At 55.6% G+C, this 17,567-nt stretch overlaps 7 protein-coding genes and 1 non-coding gene across 8 annotated transcripts; 3 read left to right on the plus strand and 5 right to left on the minus strand.

Moving 5' to 3' along the window:
* Positions 1 to 46: 46 nt before the first annotated feature.
* Positions 47 to 3,258, minus strand: L226DRAFT_545851 (NAD-P-binding protein; the record flags this gene model as incomplete). The annotated part of the gene is made up of 5 exons (XM_067682374.1): positions 47 to 411; positions 2,413 to 2,755; positions 2,817 to 2,912; positions 2,966 to 3,165; positions 3,219 to 3,258. The coding sequence occupies 5 exons, from the start codon at positions 3,256 to 3,258 to the stop codon at positions 47 to 49; spliced, it is 1,044 nt and encodes a 347-aa protein (XP_067535575.1).
* A 989-nt stretch (positions 3,259 to 4,247) lies between these two features.
* Positions 4,248 to 5,754, minus strand: L226DRAFT_545852 (reductase AKOR2; the record flags this gene model as incomplete). The annotated part of the gene is made up of 10 exons (XM_067682375.1): positions 4,248 to 4,373; positions 4,443 to 4,597; positions 4,655 to 4,737; positions 4,805 to 4,858; positions 4,907 to 4,983; positions 5,201 to 5,279; positions 5,344 to 5,422; positions 5,478 to 5,514; positions 5,572 to 5,630; positions 5,700 to 5,754. 10 exons carry the CDS (start codon positions 5,752 to 5,754, stop codon positions 4,248 to 4,250), a joined length of 804 nt encoding a protein of 267 aa, XP_067535576.1.
* Positions 5,755 to 6,184: 430 nt separating this feature from the next.
* On the plus strand, positions 6,185 to 8,499 carry L226DRAFT_535215 (uncharacterized protein). The gene is made up of 6 exons (XM_067680855.1): positions 6,185 to 6,578; positions 6,628 to 7,067; positions 7,118 to 7,337; positions 7,393 to 8,157; positions 8,213 to 8,303; positions 8,354 to 8,499. The coding sequence occupies exons 1-5, from the start codon at positions 6,393 to 6,395 to the stop codon at positions 8,264 to 8,266; spliced, it is 1,665 nt and encodes a 554-aa protein (XP_067535577.1). The 5' UTR covers positions 6,185 to 6,392; the 3' UTR covers positions 8,267 to 8,303; positions 8,354 to 8,499.
* A 2,318-nt stretch (positions 8,500 to 10,817) lies between these two features.
* L226DRAFT_545853 (DnaJ-domain-containing protein) lies at positions 10,818 to 12,728 on the plus strand (the record flags this gene model as incomplete). Its single annotated transcript, XM_067682376.1, has 5 exons — positions 10,818 to 10,919; positions 10,979 to 11,044; positions 11,105 to 11,643; positions 11,710 to 12,480; positions 12,638 to 12,728. 5 exons carry the CDS (start codon positions 10,818 to 10,820, stop codon positions 12,726 to 12,728), a joined length of 1,569 nt encoding a protein of 522 aa, XP_067535578.1.
* Positions 12,729 to 13,689: 961 nt separating this feature from the next.
* Positions 13,690 to 13,792, minus strand: L226DRAFT_t125. Its single transcript has one exon. It is a non-coding gene; the product is annotated as a tRNA-Asp (tRNA).
* Positions 13,793 to 14,842: 1,050 nt separating this feature from the next.
* L226DRAFT_70992 (uncharacterized protein) lies at positions 14,843 to 16,085 on the minus strand. Its single transcript, XM_067687181.1, has 2 exons — positions 15,036 to 16,085; positions 14,843 to 14,972 (listed from the first exon to the last, which is right to left on the minus strand). The coding sequence occupies exon 1, from the start codon at positions 15,725 to 15,727 to the stop codon at positions 15,071 to 15,073; it is 657 nt and encodes a 218-aa protein (XP_067535579.1). The 5' UTR covers positions 15,728 to 16,085; the 3' UTR covers positions 14,843 to 14,972; positions 15,036 to 15,070.
* L226DRAFT_70942 (uncharacterized protein) lies at positions 15,851 to 16,685 on the minus strand. The gene is made up of 3 exons (XM_067687180.1): positions 16,399 to 16,685; positions 16,115 to 16,253; positions 15,851 to 16,057 (listed from the first exon to the last, which is right to left on the minus strand). The coding sequence occupies exons 1-3, from the start codon at positions 16,542 to 16,544 to the stop codon at positions 15,974 to 15,976; spliced, it is 369 nt and encodes a 122-aa protein (XP_067535580.1). The 5' UTR covers positions 16,545 to 16,685; the 3' UTR covers positions 15,851 to 15,973.
* Positions 16,591 to 17,525, plus strand: L226DRAFT_71043 (uncharacterized protein). The gene is made up of 2 exons (XM_067687182.1): positions 16,591 to 17,032; positions 17,097 to 17,525. The coding sequence occupies exons 1-2, from the start codon at positions 16,828 to 16,830 to the stop codon at positions 17,369 to 17,371; spliced, it is 480 nt and encodes a 159-aa protein (XP_067535581.1). The 5' UTR covers positions 16,591 to 16,827; the 3' UTR covers positions 17,372 to 17,525.
* The last annotated feature ends 42 nt before the right edge of the window (positions 17,526 to 17,567 follow it).

A 17,567-nucleotide genomic window follows, 5' to 3' on the forward strand; every position in this document is an offset into this window, starting at 1 on the left:
TAGCCGTCCATCCCAGAAGACCCGGAATTACTCCTCTCCTCAGAACCTACTTCTGCCGCTGCATTAATGCCTCGACCTCTAACGGGATGCTTGCCAGCATATCTTCCGCGGTATGCCTGGGCTTCCATCCAAGAGCCCGCCCCCTCCTCCCGCACGCACGCGAATTCGAACCCCACGCGCTATAGGCAAGCTCCTCGCTTGTGAAGTACTTGACCAGCTCCTCGGGGGTGAACGGCGTCGGCTCGGGGTCTCCGGAAATCCCGTGGTCGACGAGAACTTGCCCGATGGTCTTACTGACTTGGTACCAGGTGTGCTCCCCGCTCTCCCCGAGGTAGAAGCCGTTCCAGCCATGTCCGGCAACGTCCGGGTCCCGGACTGCTACATCGAAGACGGTGATGTACAGGTCTGCAACTGCGTTGAAGGACGGTGCGTCAGCGAGGCTTGAAGAGGCAACAGTGATTACAGCGAAGGAGACTCACCATCGTCGATGTGCACGTTCGGCCACACAGACTTGCCCTGACCAACCATCCCGGCTTTCTTGCGGTCAAGGGCAGCCCGCGTCAGCCAAGGTATCTGGATGGAGATGTCATTCGACACGCCCGCGCGGACGAGTGCGTGCGTGGCCATGCCATATATAAGCGACGGCAGGACGATGTGTGTGCGCACGTAGCCTTGGGCGTCGGCTTCCGCAATGAGCACGTCAACGGGTCGGTGGTATGCGTTGGGGTTTATCGACTTCATTTGCTCGACGTTCAGGTCGTCGTAGATGGTGTCGGTGACGTACATGCCGCGTGCGTCGTCCGCTAGGACGCCCGTTCCCGACTAGTAGAGAGAACGATCAGAACTGGGTGCCGAGAATAACTAGGATGACACGCACAGTGTGTATGAGGATGGGCAGATCCCCGAACTGTGCGTGCCGTTTTCGCATGCCTCTCAGGATGGCGTTGATGAGAGCCACATCGTCCGGATCCGGCTACAAGGCAGATGGGTCAACGCAAATGATAAGGGGTTAAGGTCACGCTTACATACCAGGTGAAATACGACGTGGGCATTCTCTACAAGGCTTTCAATCTTGTCGAGGTCTTGGTGAGTTCCCACAACTGCCTTGACACCGAACTGCGACTCCAATATCTTGGCTTTTTCTGCGCTACGGACGAGCACAGTGATGTCGAAAGTCTCAACGCTAGGGTGCTCCAGGAGGCGGACAAGAACCGAGCCGCCGATGTAACCTGCACAAGCATATGTTAATACTCGGAGTATAGGGGGAAGAATGGGAGGACATGAACCGGCCTGTAGCACCAGTGAGGAAGATGGGCGTCTTGGCCGTCGACATTTCAACTTGAACGACCTAGCTAACTCTGGATGGAGCAGTCGCGCTGGAGGACGAAGAGCATGCGCCTATAAGTATACTCATAAGATGCTTGGTCAGTGAAAGACCTCCGACTTACCAAGCACCTTGGGGACAACTAGCCGCTGACAGCATCACTTAGTCAGAGGGACGCACTGAACATCCTCAAAGTCGAGATCATCCGGACTGACTCCAGTTTTCCTGCAGCTTAGCCGTTATCTGGGTAGACAAGCCGACACTAATTCAAATGCACAGATGTCTTCAATGAAGATATGAAAGCAGAGTGTTGGGGAGATGGCGATTATGTTCGAGGTTTGTTCCTTCCTTGGCATTCAACAGCGCTTGGAGCACCTGAGGTCAGTACATACTGCAAGCAGCGCATGAATTATGGCTCACCATGGTCTTCCTCGGTCGCACAGGACCTCGCGTGGACGCACAAATTTGACATTCAGGCGACGCGGCCGTCCCCCATCGACCTATCGAAGCCCGCGACGCCAACTTCGCAGTCGCGATCATCGACGAGCTTACTTCCGTCGGGAACTGGGGAAGTCCGCCCTCTCCTCGACTTCTTCCATAAGCGTAGCGCAAGACATGACCAACACTTCGTCCGTCCCTGAGGTACCTATTTTTGATGCTTCAACCATGCTTCGACCTCCGGCGGGACGTTAGTTAACATATCCTCCGCAGTAGTATGCTTAGGCTTCCACCCAATCGCACGCGCCCTCCTTCCACGCGCGCGCGAGTTCGATCCCCACGTCCCAAATGCGTCTTTTTCTTTCCCGAAATACTTGACCAGCTCCTCTGTCGTGAACGGCGTCGGCTCGGGGTCGTTTGAGATCCCGCGGCCTACGAGGACGTGCCCGATAGCTTTGCTTATTTGGTACCAGGTGTGACCCCCGCTCTCCCCGAAGTAAAAGCCGTTCCAGCCATGTCCCGCTGCGTTGGGGTCGCGGACGGCGATGTCGAAAACTGTGATGTACAGATCCGCAACTGCATAGAAGTACGTTTATATCAGCGATCCGACCCGGACTCAAAAGGTCTTAAACAGTATTTTAGATACGTACTGTCGTCGATGTGCACGTCCGGCCAAAGAGCTTTCCCCTGGCCGACCATCCCTGCCTGCTTGCGGTCAAGGGCAGCCCGGATGAGCGCAGGTATCTGGATGGAGTGCGCGTTCGACACGCCCGCTCTGACGAGGGCGTGTGTGGCAATGCCATATATAAGGGCCGGCAGGACGATGTATGTGCGCACGTAGCCTTCGGCGTCCGCCTCGGCGATGAGCACATCGACGGCCCGGTGCTGCGCGTTGGGGCGTATGGACTTGATTTGCTCGACGTTCAGGTCGTCGTAGATAGTGTCACTGATATACAGGCCCCGTGCGTCATCTGCCAGGGTGCCGGTTCCTGACTGCGAAGAGCATGTTCAATCAGTGCTGCTTGACCTGCTAGAGAGTGATCTTGGCAAGTACAGTATGGATGAGGATGGGCAGATCCCCGAGCTGTGCGTGCCGTTTTCGCATGCCTCTCAGGATTGCGTTGATGAGAGCGACATCATCTGGGTCCGGCTGCAGGAGGACTATCTCAGCGTACGTCATAGGTTACGATCGAACCTACTTACCAGATGGAACACGACGTGGGCATTCTCCACAAGGCTTTCAATTTTATCGAGGTCCTGGTGAGTTCCGACAACGGCCTTGACACCAAACTGCGTCTCCAAGATCTTCGCTTTCTCTGCGCTGCGGACGAGCACAGTGATGTCAAAAGTCTCGGCGCTAGGGTGCTCGAGGAGACGGATGAGCACCGAGCCGCCGATGTAGCCTGCATGAGCACCCGTTAGCATGTAGTGCAGCTTGGAATTGAGAGAGACGTGCCTGTTGCACCGGTAAGAAATATGGGCGTCTTGCCCGACATGTCGTACGTCAGGGAGTAAGTATAACGACGACCTGAGGCCTGGATTTTGAGCGGTGGGAGTTTGTGCACTCCAGAGAGGATCATCGCAACGCCTATATATACGCATCGATGAACTGCTTGGTAATCAAGGTGCTTCTTTTTGACCAAGCACGTCAGAGAATCGCTTTAGGATTGTCGGCTGACAGAACTCAGTCGAGGGAGGAAAACCGACCTTAACTTTGGGTCATCTGCGTCAGACTCTCTCCTGGACAGTCCAGGGTACTCGATTCATGTATCGTTCCGAGGATGCGCCTGCCCCCATTCTTCTGTCATGAGGGGGCTCGTGTGGAGCATGGTGTTGAGCAAGGCGCTTCGACTCCAACTTTCTGATCATCTTCACCGTATAAACGCTGATAATTTCAATGGTCGTTCTAGGCAGAGATAAGGATCGTAAGCCGTGTGTTCGAGGCGTAGCTGAGTTAGCCTAATCTTCGATCTTCCGGTACCTTACTAACTCGTGCGTTCAGGTCATGAACGCGTCACCCCTGGCCTGTACTGACGCTCGCCGTTTTACTCATGCATGAAGACGAGTATACGACCTTCGTTCAGGCGATATACAGCTGAGGCTGTAAAGTTCGCCGGTGGGTGACTGTTGAACAAAGTAAAGCAGCCAATCAGCATGATCCTTGCATGGCTAGTAGTTACTCACTCATTTTGACCGCCAAAGAGCCTTGGGCGCAACTCTCATCTCGCTCTTGCAACCCGCTCGGTCGTGGCAGTGAGGGGAATAATAAACCGAGACGATTACTCTACTTCACCTCTATAAGCTTATGAGAGCAGTCAGTTACGATGGAGCCCATAAGTGTGGTAACCTACCTCTTGCTAGTGCACCAAGCAACTGTTTGTTCCTTGCGGAGGTCTGACCATCGCGATCACCCAATAGAAATATAACAATGACTGCTTCACCTGAAGTACTCGTACACGGTGCTTGGCCGTCACTTGAAGAGCGTTCACCACCCTAGCTGCTCGTACGTCCATCCCCACACTTTCCCGCGCTCATTGGCAGCATTGCATATACGCTGGTTGCGGTCCAGCGCGTCGATGCGCTTGATATCCTCCGGATCCAGCTTCGGGAGCTGCAGCAATAGCCGGAGTGAGTTACGAGCCTCGCATCGCCGCATCGTGGCAGGAATGGACATACTCACGTTGAAGTTGTCCTTCTGGCGCTGCTCCTTGGAGCTCCTCGGGACGACCGAGACGCCGCGCGCTACATGCCAGCTGAGAATTATCTGGGCAGGAGAAACCTTGTATTTCTCTGCTATCTCGTTGATCACGGCGTCGCTGCGAACGGTGTCGTACCCTTGTAGAGAAGTTGTCATCAGGGACGCTGACGGGCTGAACTATGGTGGCGACCTACCTGTAGGCGTGTAGGCAGTGAGAACAATACCTTTGTCGTCGCAGAAGTCCTTGAGCTCCTGCTGCGCGAGATACGGGTGCATTCTGCGCCACGCACGAAAACGTTAAGTACCAAGTCTTCTCACGGACACGCCCGAGAAGGGCCACTCACTCAACCTGATTCACAGCAGGTACCACCTTTGCCGTCTCTAGCAACTTCTCCAGGCTAGCATCAACGTCAGTCATGAATGAACCAAGGTCGACCGATACATACTTCTTGACAGAGAAGTTGCTGACTCCGATGGCCTTGGCCCGGCCGCTGTCGTAGAGCTTCTCCATGCGCGCCCACGTCTCGTTGAAGATCGGAGTGTCGTATCAGATGAGGTCACCATGATCGTCCAAGGGTTCACGGACGCCCTCTGCGATTTCGTGAGCATCTGCATCACACGTCCACGGAGTAAGGGCACAACGTACCGACATACTTGGAGTGTTGAAGCCAGTGCAGCAGGTACTACATACAAGACCGTCAGCACGCGAGGAGCCACCTGACGATATGTAGAGTACTCACCAGATCAACGTAGTCAGTTTCTAGGTTTTTCAGACTCTCCTCGAAGAACTCCTCGACGTATGGACCATGGTGTTGGTGACTGAAGGAAAGGTACTGAGGTCGAACACTCGAAACGCTACTAGTGGGCTGGGGCTGACGCTTACTGCAGCTTGGTAGTTATCCAAACGTCTGAACGGGGGATGCCCGACTTCCTGATGGCCTCTGCGGTGCCCTTCTCCGTACCTGTACCAGAGTGAGACGATCCGCTCCGTGTGGCATCATCCTCACTCAGGCTCACCATAGTTCCAAGCGGTATCAATCAATCGGTAGCCTGACTGTATGCAAACAACGATGGTGAGCTACCATACCATGGCGCTTTGGCAGGGAATCACCTTAAGACCCGACAGTATAAAACGCCAGGCCTCCCTCCGTCGTTCCTGTGTTGTACCAGCTCATGCACCGAGCCCTGCAAGGACACTACAATTAGAAAGAGCTGGACTGTCTTTGTCTCCGCATCTACCGATGGCGGGCATCTCTGCACCGGTGTTCAACTTGAACTTGGGGACGTCGGCCATACTATGAGTAACAGTGTTGAGTTGAGGAGTCTAAGTCCCTCGAGAGGAACCAACGTACACTGACTCCAGCAAGTTATACTGCGTCCATTTGATTGCAAGCGCGGCTTACCAAGCATTCGTGTCACCGTTGGAGACCAGCATGGGAGGAACCCGGACCGGAGGACTATAAAATACACGTCGTTATGCGAGGATTTTGAGAACGCTCTCGAGCTCACCCTTCCCAACTGTTGCCTTGCTACGAATAATACGCAGAAAGGATTGATTTCGACACAGTGAATATAAGAGGTGAGTGTGATCTTCCGAAGTGCCGTGGATGTCTGCTTGTCAACGTTGTCATCGTCGAACGGGCGTTGAACTTGAAGCGCCTTGCGCAGGGCGTTGGATTCCCACGCTACGTTTGCTCTACTCCCGACCTCTATATTCATCAAAAGAAACGGCGAAGACGCAAGGCGACCTGACACCAACCTTCAAGTATCTTGGAACCATGTTTATGGGTATCATATGACGGTTGTTCTGCGCATCGTGTGAATTATCATGGTCATGACATTCAGGCGGTGCTCTTCCCAACTACATGACGAGCCGTCCACCACTGGCATTTTACGCAACTTTGAACTCCCTCCACTGAACAGTCTAAAGCGATGCGTTTGAGGCAGTGGATAGTTGAAGCCAGTGAAAGACTTCGCGCAGGACGGGACCTGGGTCGTAGCGTCCTTAACCTAGCGTGGACTCGGAGCACCTCGACAACCTTCTGCGGCCTCCCGGAGGATGTCCTGGTATGCATACTCTCGCACTGCAGCCTTCGAGATCTCATATCTTGCATGTCGGTGAGTGACCCCGTCGTTGCAGCATTAGAGTCGGCTCACTGGGGACTAGGTCTGTCGCCTCCTAGGAACCGTGGTCCGGACGAACGGCTCGCTGCTACGCTACAAAACACTGCTCGCAGCCAATGGCATGGTAGATGGACCGACGGACTATCCAGGGAAGCTGCAAATGCTGCTAGAATATGTGGCCGCCTCTGGCAGGGGGACGTTCGTCAGCACCAACGCCCGTTACAAGTTCCCGATCAACGCGGGGAATGACGGCTTGACGATGTCCTTGTCGTTCTCAAGCTGCATCTCGTACATCGTCACGAAGCGACTGGAGGGTGTGGCTGAGGTATATGCTCCGCCTGAGGTCCCTGGAAGGCGTATCATGCGCCATTGGAGTGTCGCTCTCGATACCTTCCCTGGAGAAAGCAATCGAGCTGTCGCGGTCGACCCAGCGCAAAATCTATTGCTCGTCTTCCAAAAGGAGAGGCCATCGGAATCCGAGTGGTAAGACATACCATCCGGTTCCGCCATGCATACTAACTTGCACACGATAGGGACGTCGCCGTGCATATTCGATCACTCCATGACCCTTGGACACCACATCCCGACGCTGTCCTCCCAATCGTGCACACGGCCCCTTCTCTCCTGGTCTTTTCCAGTGTGTCCGAAATCCAGATACATCGTCAGATTGTCGCGTGGATGCAGTACTCGGATGACACCGGTATCGGTTCGCAAATCGAGATATGGGACTGGCAAGCAGGCCGTATGATCTGGGTATGTCCCTGACTCTCCGGATGATGCATTTCTTCCATAATGACTTGCACGGTAGCGACATCAATTTGGCCAGGAGGTTTCTTTTACGCTTCTGGATGTGGACCACATTGTGGTCACGTCCAATGGATGGCTGGATCTCCGCGTCTTCCGATTCGATCCTTCGTCTGATCCTACGGTGGACATCCTGAGGCTCAAGTTGCCTGATCCTCTTCTTTCACAGACTACCCGTCGTCTTCAGGAGTCTAGCATTCCTCATCCTTCTCCGAACGCTCCTTTCTGGCCAGACCCGGACCTGAGGATGATCGTAGTCGCTTGCATAGAAGCGCAGACGGCCAAACGAGCAGCCCTCCTCATACCCTACGCTACATTTAAATTGCTACTTCACCATAAGCCTCCAATGCAGTGCTTGGACCACCTACAACACCGCGTGGACTGGAAAGACTGGGAACGGGACACACTCCGACTGTCTCTGTCCGTCCCCGCAGCAGGGCAGTCGTGGAACAGCTACCAGTATCATTCGTTCGGGTCGCGTTTCTCCCTCCTCATGTCCAATTGGTCCAAGTTCCCCCGAAGCGCCGCTGTCGTCACGTTCGACCTCAACCCGTGGGCGATGAAGTACGCTCGCAGCCCACACAGTGCAGTCGACATGCCCCACCTGAAGGGATGCTTGAGTTCCGGGTGGAAGAAGATCTTCCGCTCGTCCGAGCATGAGGGGTATTCCTCGATCCCGTACGCCATACACAGCAGCCTCCGTGAAGACCACGAAGCCAACGGAGGGTTAACGGAGCTTGTCACAGATCCTTTCGGATATACGGAGATGGTACGTTCCCCCATTACGTGTCGGTCCGGTCATCATGTCTGACCTTCGCTTCTAGTTTAACAGACTGCCCGGACAGCTGAGTGTCGGATTCGTGTCTTACTGTGCGTGAGATACCGTAGCGGCTACTCGCAACGTAGCCTGATAAAGTACGAGACCCACCCATCAATACAATGCGTAAGCCGCTCACGTCCTGCAGCATACTTGCACGTTGTCCGGATCCATGAGAACCCTGACGACTTGGAGGCAATCGTGCTGTAGTTATCGCTCAAGCGTAGCGGGAGGACGGTCTCCTTGTAACATCTGTACTCCATCCTTTCAGCTTGCTATCCCGGACATAACCTCCGATCACGCTAAGCTGCTTGGATCCCGTCAAGCTGATTCTTCGTGCTGTGAGCTGCGTGTGTATAGTCGCCTTGGAACATGCAGTCGCTCACGGTTGTGCTACCTGGCAAACACCCACGCTCCAATGGGAAGGGCTTGTTGCACACGAACACAGTCTGCGTACCGCTTCACGGACACACATGAAATCGATATAGTCCGATGTTGCCAAGGGCAAGCCTGCCGCCCACAAACAGGCGAGATGGCCGCTGCTCGAACGCCAACGACAGACCGAGTTCATAAGATTATTCACATGCGCGACGGTCGCACTGTGACTTCACATTCTCAAACGGGATCTTGAATCATACATTGACATCCTAGGGTCGAGGTAAACCAAGAAGTCCCGGTCGACGGCGGAGCGTTGCGGCATTTGAGTTGGGTTCCCCACGACTCATTGAGCCTACTGGACACGAAAAAATCAAGACATGGATAGCAGAGGGGGTCGTATTGTATGTGTCACAACGTTCGGTAGAGAACCGGCCCAAAGGGTCAAGACCAGACACAATGCGGTAAGAATTTACTATCTGCAGTTCTCCCAGGAGCACTGCCCGAAAACTGCCCGGAGACTGCACGGCGTCCTGGCCTTACAGAAGTGACGCCGCATCGTGTACAAGCGATAACGACAACCTGTAAGTCATGACGCCGAGTCGAGATACGAGGAGCCAACACATGTAATAACCAGAGACAGGATAGACCTCTCACCGATAGTCACTGGAGGAGTCCCGCATGCAGAGTCGAGCACGCTCGAAGAAGGCCAATAGGGACGACCGACGAATTTTGAGAAAAAAGCCTCTGAAGCACCCTGGGCGAAGGGACTTCCTTCCGTGAGACGGCCGAGTTCACCACAAATTGAGCACTGCTGGCGTACCTTCCCACAACGGCGCCGGCGTGGAGAGGCAACCTCAGCGAACTCCACTCTGATCGATACCGTGGCAACACCTGCATGCCTACCCACATACAACAGCACGCAAGAGAGAGCCTAGAAGAGCATGGAACGAGGTGGTTCAGGCGGAGGGCTAGGGGAACTCCTCGAAGACATCGCGTTCAGGGATGGGTCCATCGTTCTCTTGACGTGTCTGGCCGAGGTGCCTGGGAAACCGCAAGGGTCCATTCAGTAACTAGGAGAATGCGTAGACGAGACTCACCTACAACATACCGTCTCCTCTCCCACCGAAGCATGCAATACATCACCGCGCCGTTGCCAGACTCGACTGGAAGCCCGTTTTACGTGTGTAGTCCGGAGAGTGGTCCTCGGCGGAGTCGTCGAGCGGAGCAGATACCCTCCTGTTAACACATACGAAACAGAACAATCATCGGAGAATAGTGCAGAGCACAAGAGTCCGAGTATGCTACAGGGAAGATGGGGAGTAGCGGACGACACTGAGCGGACCCGGAAACACAACGACAGCGCCTACCTTAAGCGGACACAAACTTCTTCGGCAATTGCCATATGAACTTCACCCGGACTGCCATGTTCAGTACCGACAATCCCGTCCTTCAGATGACTGCGCGCGCATCGTCCATATCTTCATCGGTGTGCTCGTATCATGTTCGCATCATGCTCGGGGTCTGAATATGCAAGTCACTGGGCTCGGAATGCTGATCGTTGGGCCACGGAAAAGGCGGTCTGCGACAAAAATGGGGTGTCCTAGACACGGACCACGATCTCAAAGCATGTGCGGCGCGCTCGACCGAGCAATCCGACGTGGGTGATTTCTGATATAATGCTGTTTCCTCAAGTTCCTGCCTATCCCTTCACAGGTTCGGCACCGCTTAACGAGGCGCATGCCCGCCAGCAGGCACGTCACAGCATCTAAACTTGAAAGGGTACTCCGGCTGGGTCTCCCGCTATCTAGTGGCACACCTTGTCCCACAACCCAACACGTATTGCGTTTGGATGCATGCTGGAGGAGTGCTCGATGCGTAGCAATGAAAGAGTTGCTTTGTGCCAGTGAGCCACCGCTCCTGATCATCGTCCAGGAGCGCCGTCTCGGAAGTGCCTCTCATCAAGCGTGTTTGCCACGAGGCGTCTCCACGAAGGGTCGCACTTCTTCTTTTGTTCAGTGTCACTCGTAATCGTCACTGTTCCAGTACAGTGGGGTAGATCCGGTTATTCTGCCTCGTTGCGCATTACTTGAAGACATATAATCGACAGGCGAAAAGTCGAGACTCCTTCGCCTAGCCGAGTCTGACCGCCTATTTTCCACTCGAATTGCCCCAGTTTTTGCTCTTGCCACCATCGTGTCTACTAACAGTGTCTGTACCTATACCCCGCTCGCACTATGCCTGCACCCACGTCGGACGTGAACAAGCACCTCGAGACGCTAGGTCTCGGGCCCGACGATCTCAATGAGGACGCCATTAGGGTGGCCTACAAGAAACTGGTGAGCTGTTTTGGCCATGAACGCCGAAGTGCTACTCTAATGCACTCATTCTCTGTCAGGCTCTCAGATGGCATCCAGATCGCCACAACGCTGATCCAGAGGAGTCGAAGGAGAAGTTCATCGAGGTGCGTCATCATAGGTTGACGAAGTAGAGCTATCTGGCTCGAGCACGATCCGCCATCCAGGTCAACGAAGCCTACAAAGCTCTTGTACACGAATGCAAAAAGCGCAACAAACATCACTGGCTCCATAAAGATGGAGACGGTTCCTCTACTCTACGCTCATTCTGGCCCAGTTCGACGCCTAGCGCAGCATCGTCCTCGAGTTCGACACCAAGCGCGTCTTCTTCTGGAGCTTCGTGCGCAACGGATAACACCGCGAAGCAGACGGAGATACCTATCGCCAAGCCGACAGATCCCTCCCCCGCGAAACCCACACGCTCTACGAAATCGACCGATTCTCCACCCGCGAAGCGTACAGACGTTTCATCTTCCGGCGAGAAGGCCTCATCTCGTCACGCAGCACAGTCTAAGGACGCGCGCGACACGCGTTCTGGCAATGCGCGTCGGTCTGGTGACCGCGACTTGTCACATCAGTCTTCTAGGTCAGACCGTTCCCACCCCAGAGCATCTCACACGACTTCTGCTGCGCCAAAGTCGCCACGGCCTTTCAAGCCATCTAATCTTCACCCCGATGGTGATTCCGACACATCATCTGAGGCTGAGTGCATATTCCAGATTAAGTCAAACTGCGCGATCGTACTCACATTAGCCTTCTTTCCGCCCTATAGCTCTCTTCACGAGCACAAGCACCGGCACCGTCACCATGGAAAGACGAAGAAGCACTCGCTCGAAGACGAATACGAGTTCATCGACCTCGGTACTCCTCTCAAGCCTCTCCGTTCTCCGAAGCCCCTCTCCACCTCCAAAGACATAGATTGGATCTTCCCCCTCCCTCTCACGCTCGAAGACTTGTGTTTCGGCGCGAAGCACCGTTACCGCGTCACACGGACGCTCCGCGCAGACAAATCGTCACACTCGCATTCTTCCTCGAAGACACAAACTGTGCAGATTGACGTGCACGTCTCGCCCGGATGGCGGAACGGCACGCGTATTCGTGTTCCAGGGGTAGGCAACCAACGCTCAGACGGCTCGTACCAGGACATCGTATTCGTCGTCGAGGAGATTGCGCATCCGCGTTTCACGCGGTCAGGAGATGACATCGTTCTTCCCGTGCGCGTACCCTGGGCAGACGCGCACAGCCGTCGACCATATCCCTCGGACATGTGCGACGACGATGACAGCATCCTCGATAGCGAAGGAGGTAGCGGCGGAGGGCGATACAGGTTCGACTTCGGACGCTGGCGACACCACGGGCCAGAGCACGAGCGTGAGGAGCCTGAAGACGACGAAGTGTACGTGATGGGTCTGGACGGCGAAGAATACACCCTCCCCATCCCGCGGACTCTGGTCGAAGCTGCGGATGGATCACGGATCTTCGGTGCGGGTATGCCTATTCGCAAGAACGGCAGGGTGGTGGGGAAGGGTGACCTGGTCATACGGTGAGTCTCTCGTGTCCTCTAGTCCACACTTTCCCCGCACGCTTGATTGCGTCTTCGCCCTTGTTCGGAGCGTTTGACTTTCGCTTCGTCGTTTTGCCACCTCGTGCTGTTTCCCCGTGGGGTGTGCGGTAGACTGACTGACGTCCCCGCGCTGCAGGTGGGAGTTCGTCTTCCCGGAGTCCGAGAAGCTGCAGCGGTCACGCTGGCAGACCCTGAAGGACGCAATGCACCTCCGCTTCCAAGTATAACGTCAAGTACCCCAGCCTGACCTGCATCGTGGCTCGGCTACCACGCCGCCTCCTTGGATCGATTCCCTCCGCCTCCTCATGACTGTTTCGCGCGGTATTCGGTGCCCTCAATGCGACAACCCCAACATACTACAGTCATGCCTTCCACGGCCGCTGTTGTGCGCGACGACCCCCGGATACTGCAAACATGTAACATAAGCGTATGTACGTCTGACCGGATCCTGATTGGGTGGTTCGCGGAAACGTGCCCCTCCCACCCACAAGCCGCCCTTTCCTTCTACTTACGTTCTACCTTTCCCCCATCATATCTTCCTGGTTCTTCTCCTTCCATATGTATTGGGACCATCTTCGTTTGCACTCTCTCCTCAACGGACCTTGTAGGTAGCCTCCTCATCCACTGTACATTCATTCATGCATCGCCATCGTCTCCATCGCTTCCGGTCATTCATGCCCACCACCCTCCCCTCCATGTACTATATGCGATCCCTACCATTTCCGACCGCGTCCCCATGCTCCCGAACGACACTCGGGTTCTCCTTCCCATCCTCACCTTGCGTATCCCCCCCCTCCTCCTCCTCCTGGCTCTCTTGGTCTCTGACCCCAAAAGGCCAGTTCAGGCTCTATCTGCCTGACCTGGCAGAGGGGCATAGGCATGTACTCTACTTTCATCTCTCCGGACGAACCCTTGCTCTTGGACCTCTCTTTCTTCCCGGATGGAATACATATGACTCTTCACGCGTCACTTTTGTTCCCCTCGCGTTGTCATGTGCTGCGTTCGGGTGAAGAGCAATAACGACGATTGCCCACAAGTCATTTCTGAGCTTGATCAGTTGAGCAGGCCAGCCGAATTTAGTTCATGCGGGCAGAAGGAGTGGTGTGAGTCTGGCTACTGATTAGACTAAGTACACGAGGGCACAAACATTGTCAAGCCAAAAAAATCACCACTGAATGTCGCGTTCACCTCTCTGTCGGGGAGTCGAACCCCGCTTTCGCGCGTCCACCAACTGAAGGCCTAATGGCGTAGCAGTGACAGGCGCGTGTACTAACCGATATACTAACAGAGATATGATCTTGCATAACAATAATAATCATCACGGCCATGCAGCGTAGTGTAAATGACACACTGGTAAGTACAAGCCGCTCAGTGCATTAGACCCAAGTCGGTGACTGGATCTACTAGCAAGGTCTAGCCCTCCTCCTCCAGTGGGCAGAAACAGAAACTTGCCAACAGCTGAGTCAGATGTGAACCCGGGACAGACTAGTTCCTCAGACCGGACAGCTGCTCAGCGCTCAGCAGCTCACCTGTACCTGCAAGCCCGACTGCTTCCTCGTCAGCTCACTCGTGCCCAACAACCAATGATGTGAAGGTATCACCAGTACTACATAGTGATTCTCGGGAGTTGGGCCCATCGGAACGCCGCCAAAGCGGAACATGCAAACCACAACCAAGATATCTTCCCAGCGCTGGAAGTCCAGGACCACAACGACCACAATGCGGTCCCGCCGAAGGTAAGTGCTCTATGGCACGAACTCGCGAAGTGCTGCATCGCCTCGGACGCACGATCGTGATGAGCGGCCTAAGACCGAGAATCGACCAAATACCCACATTCCGCATTCCACATCCCCTACCGATAATACTACCGAACGCCTTGCAATCGATCTTGGAAGTTCATCCGGGGCGCACCTGACGCCTAGGGCAGCTCAAGCTTCACCGATCAGTAATAGTCCACAGAAGCCATCCACAGAAAGTTTGAAGAGGGCCGGCACTGGGAATGCCGAACGAGCATGTCCTAGGATTCAGGAATTCGAATGCGCGTCGCCGCCTTCAGGCTTCCAGTCTCTGGAGTCTGATGGACTGAGCTGGAGGATGCACAGACACGTTCGGGGTTAGTCGCAGCTACCGTAAGGCGAGGGACACGACGTGCCTGAGGAGCATAACTATCGGATATCCCCCGAGGCGACATCTTAGTGTACGTACGTACTCGTACACGCCCATATACCGAGCGGACCAGGCACGCCAACTTACCGCTGTCAGTGCCATGTCTAGGCACATTGTCGGCGAAAGGACGACGGTACCGACGCAGGGGCACTTCGACTGTCTGTCCCTGCCAATGCCATCTTGTCGCCGCCCGTCAGTGGTCACTTCGGCTGGGTCTGCCTAAGTGCACGGAGGTAGTATCCTTCTGCCTACGTCATGGTCTCGTCCTGCAGGCACACGATCTCTTTGCTGCTGCTCACAAGAGCCTGACAAACAGCACTTCGGTCAGAAAGCGGCGGACAGATCACAGCGAGTAAGGTCATGCTCACGAGTCACCGTGCCCCTTGCGACAGAACCTCCGCTCTCAGACGGCCACAGTGCGACGGTAGGAAGTGGCAGGGGGGCCTGCAGTGAGCCTTGCCGTAGGTGATGCGGGCCGCGGATTATGGCGACATTGCGTTGTGCAAGCGTTGTTGGGCTTGCTGACATACTCGTCATGAGGCATGCAATACGTCGGGCTTTGAGAGCGTCCGTCCGAGTCGGAGCCAAGTATCGTGCTCCGTGGGCGGCGAGCGCAAACCTTGCCAATGGGTTCTGTGATTTGTATTCGGAGCTGGAAGGAGATGCAATGGTCGGCGAGACACGGGCAGGTCCAACAAGAGGCTACCCTGAAGTCGATGTCCGTGAGCGGGGAGCGTAGAGCGATGATGGTCCTTGGTAGTTGTAGAGGAGAGGTCGTCGTTCCACCCCAACATGAACGGTAATGGAATGCATTCGACAGGTAACCGGGCACGCAAGTACACCGAGAGGACCTGAGAAATACGCCAAGGAACAAGGCCGACCCAGGGGGAGTGAAGCGTCCAGCCGCCGCGCCCAAGCAGATGGAGAACACGCGTCGTGAGACATGCGTCAGCGCCGAGGAAGCCACAGTGCTACGGCGCAGCAGCAATGTTGCACTCGCGAACTCCGTCGGGAAGGAGGACCTGCACCGCGCGTGCGAGGTAGTCGCGCCTGGTGTCATTGTGGCGCGCGCTCGAGATGATGGGCGGCAACGATCCAAGGGTGGCGCTGGGCGGCGCTCGCACTCGGTGACCGAGTCGCCGTGGAAGGTGGCGAGTCGTGACAGATGAGAATGGACTGAGGGTGGGCACGCGTGTTGGGCAGTGAGATGAGTCTTTGGGGTGACAGATGTGCACGCAACATCGGTCCGAGTTGTCGCATCTGGGGCGTGAAGACTTGAGGAAGAACAAGGGCAGGAGGCCCGGGATTACAAGGACTTGAATGGATAGAATCCCGTGAGCGGTGGGTGGGCGCGACAGAAGCTTGGATAGAGTTCCGCGAAAGAACAGCCCTAGCATGCATTGTCTCTCAGCGCGCAGAAGCACAAGGCATGGGACACGAAACGCACCTGAGCGTAGATCGTTGAATACCTGACATCCGAATCCGCCACAGTCGAGCGTCGCAGGGAGAGCATATGGTGCAGCTGGAGGCAGCGCAGCGGTTTCACATTGAGCAGGCGGGATGCTGGAATGGGCGCAGAGAGGACGCTGGGAGTCGCAGAAGGATGGTAAGAAGATGTTGTACGGAATTAGGCAGATGGGCGGGCAGCGCGCAAGAAACCAGGGCGGCGAGGCTAAGCAGATCATGCCCGTCTGAGCGCGGTCCTCGTTCTCATAAGTATCGGACACTCACGATAGTGCGGAGAGTTTACTCCGCTGCACCCACATGTTCCCCCCACTCTTGCGCGCAGACAGTCTCCAGCAGGCGGGAAGAAGACGGCGTCGGAGGGTGGAGAGGAGACGGAGAAGGACACGGTGCGGAGGCAATGTCGACCTCATTGACCTCGCCCCGGCTAAGACAAGTCAATCACCGATTGCCGCTCTGGCGCCCGCCTGCCATTGGCCCCCTCATATGCCGGCCAGTCGGTAAATAGCGCCTCTCTATACTCGCCTCCTTCCATCTCCCCCCATCTCCCCCCGCGCTCTCCCTCGACGCTCTCACTTGCTTATACTCCTGCACTTGTCGTCTCAAAATGCGCGAGAATATTGCCAAAACCCCATGCAACCACTTTCAAGGCCACCCTAGTCGCGAAGACCACTCTACAAACCACCGCTAGCCGCTATGATGAACATACTCGTTAAACTGCGGCACAGACCCCATGCTGATCCCCACATACCGTCCAACCGACCAACTCGCCATTTCACCTCTCTCGCCCGCAGTGCTCCCCGCGCATGCCCAAAGCTCTCTCGCCGCTGTCCGCGCTGCAGAGACTGTCCTCCTCCCCGGGTCTCCACGCCTCTGCTGCGACGCCGCCCAAGCAGAGCGAGTGAGCGCATCAGTCTACCGCGTCTCCTCGCCTAGAGCTTATCATTGATCCGCGCCCACGGCAGGACGCCCATTCTGCACTCCGCCCAAGTTCCAACGGTCCCGGCGGACGCCTTGGTTTCACGATGCAGTTCTCGCGCTTCCTCTTGGTCTCAACGCCCACAGACCCATGCATATAAGCCATCACGGAACGTGCTGCAAGCTTTCCTTCCCTCCCAGCTTTAGCTCTCTCTTACTCGCCCACACTTCGACCGCCACCGCAGTCCTTCGCCCCAGGCCTGGGCAGCCCTCCGTTACGTCGCTCCACAGCCGATCGCCATTCCGATATTCAAAGTCGTGATCAAAGTCAGCCTCCTCCGCCGCCGCCGCCGATCATCGGCAAGCGCACCTGCCTCCGAGTCTGTGCCTCTTGAGTCTCGCTTGATTCTGACCTGCTTGCCCTCCATGCTCTCCATGCGCCCTCCACCTCACAACCGCCATCTCTTCAGACCCTCTTGATACCCCGACCTGCTTGTTCTGCGAATGTCGTCATCTCT

The sequence above is a fragment of the Lentinus tigrinus genome (assembly GCF_003813185.1).
Source record: "Lentinus tigrinus ALCF2SS1-7 unplaced genomic scaffold L226scaffold_12, whole genome shotgun sequence".
Taxonomy (NCBI): Eukaryota; Fungi; Basidiomycota; class Agaricomycetes; order Polyporales; family Polyporaceae; genus Lentinus; species Lentinus tigrinus.

Coding starts and splice junctions, on each gene's coding strand:
- L226DRAFT_535215 (XM_067680855.1), top strand. CDS start 6,393: ATGCGTTTGAGGCAGTGGATAGTTGAAGCCAGTGAAAGACTTCGCGCA. Junction 7,068..7,117: donor AGGCCATCGGAATCCGAGTG/GTAAGACATACC, acceptor TGCACACGATAG/GGACGTCGCCGTGCATATTC. Junction 7,338..7,392: donor AAGCAGGCCGTATGATCTGG/GTATGTCCCTGA, acceptor CTTGCACGGTAG/CGACATCAATTTGGCCAGGA.
- L226DRAFT_70992 (XM_067687181.1), bottom strand. CDS start 15,727: ATGACACCAGGCGCGACTACCTCGCACGCGCGGTGCAGGTCCTCCTTC.
- L226DRAFT_70942 (XM_067687180.1), bottom strand. CDS start 16,544: ATGAGGTCGACATTGCCTCCGCACCGTGTCCTTCTCCGTCTCCTCTCC. Junction 16,254..16,398: donor AGTAAACTCTCCGCACTATC/GTGAGTGTCCGA, acceptor TGCGACTCCCAG/CGTCCTCTCTGCGCCCATTC. Junction 16,058..16,114: donor ATTCAACGATCTACGCTCAG/GTGCGTTTCGTG, acceptor AATGCATGCTAG/GGCTGTTCTTTCGCGGAACT.
- L226DRAFT_71043 (XM_067687182.1), top strand. CDS start 16,828: ATGATGAACATACTCGTTAAACTGCGGCACAGACCCCATGCTGATCCC. Junction 17,033..17,096: donor ACGCCGCCCAAGCAGAGCGA/GTGAGCGCATCA, acceptor CGCCCACGGCAG/GACGCCCATTCTGCACTCCG.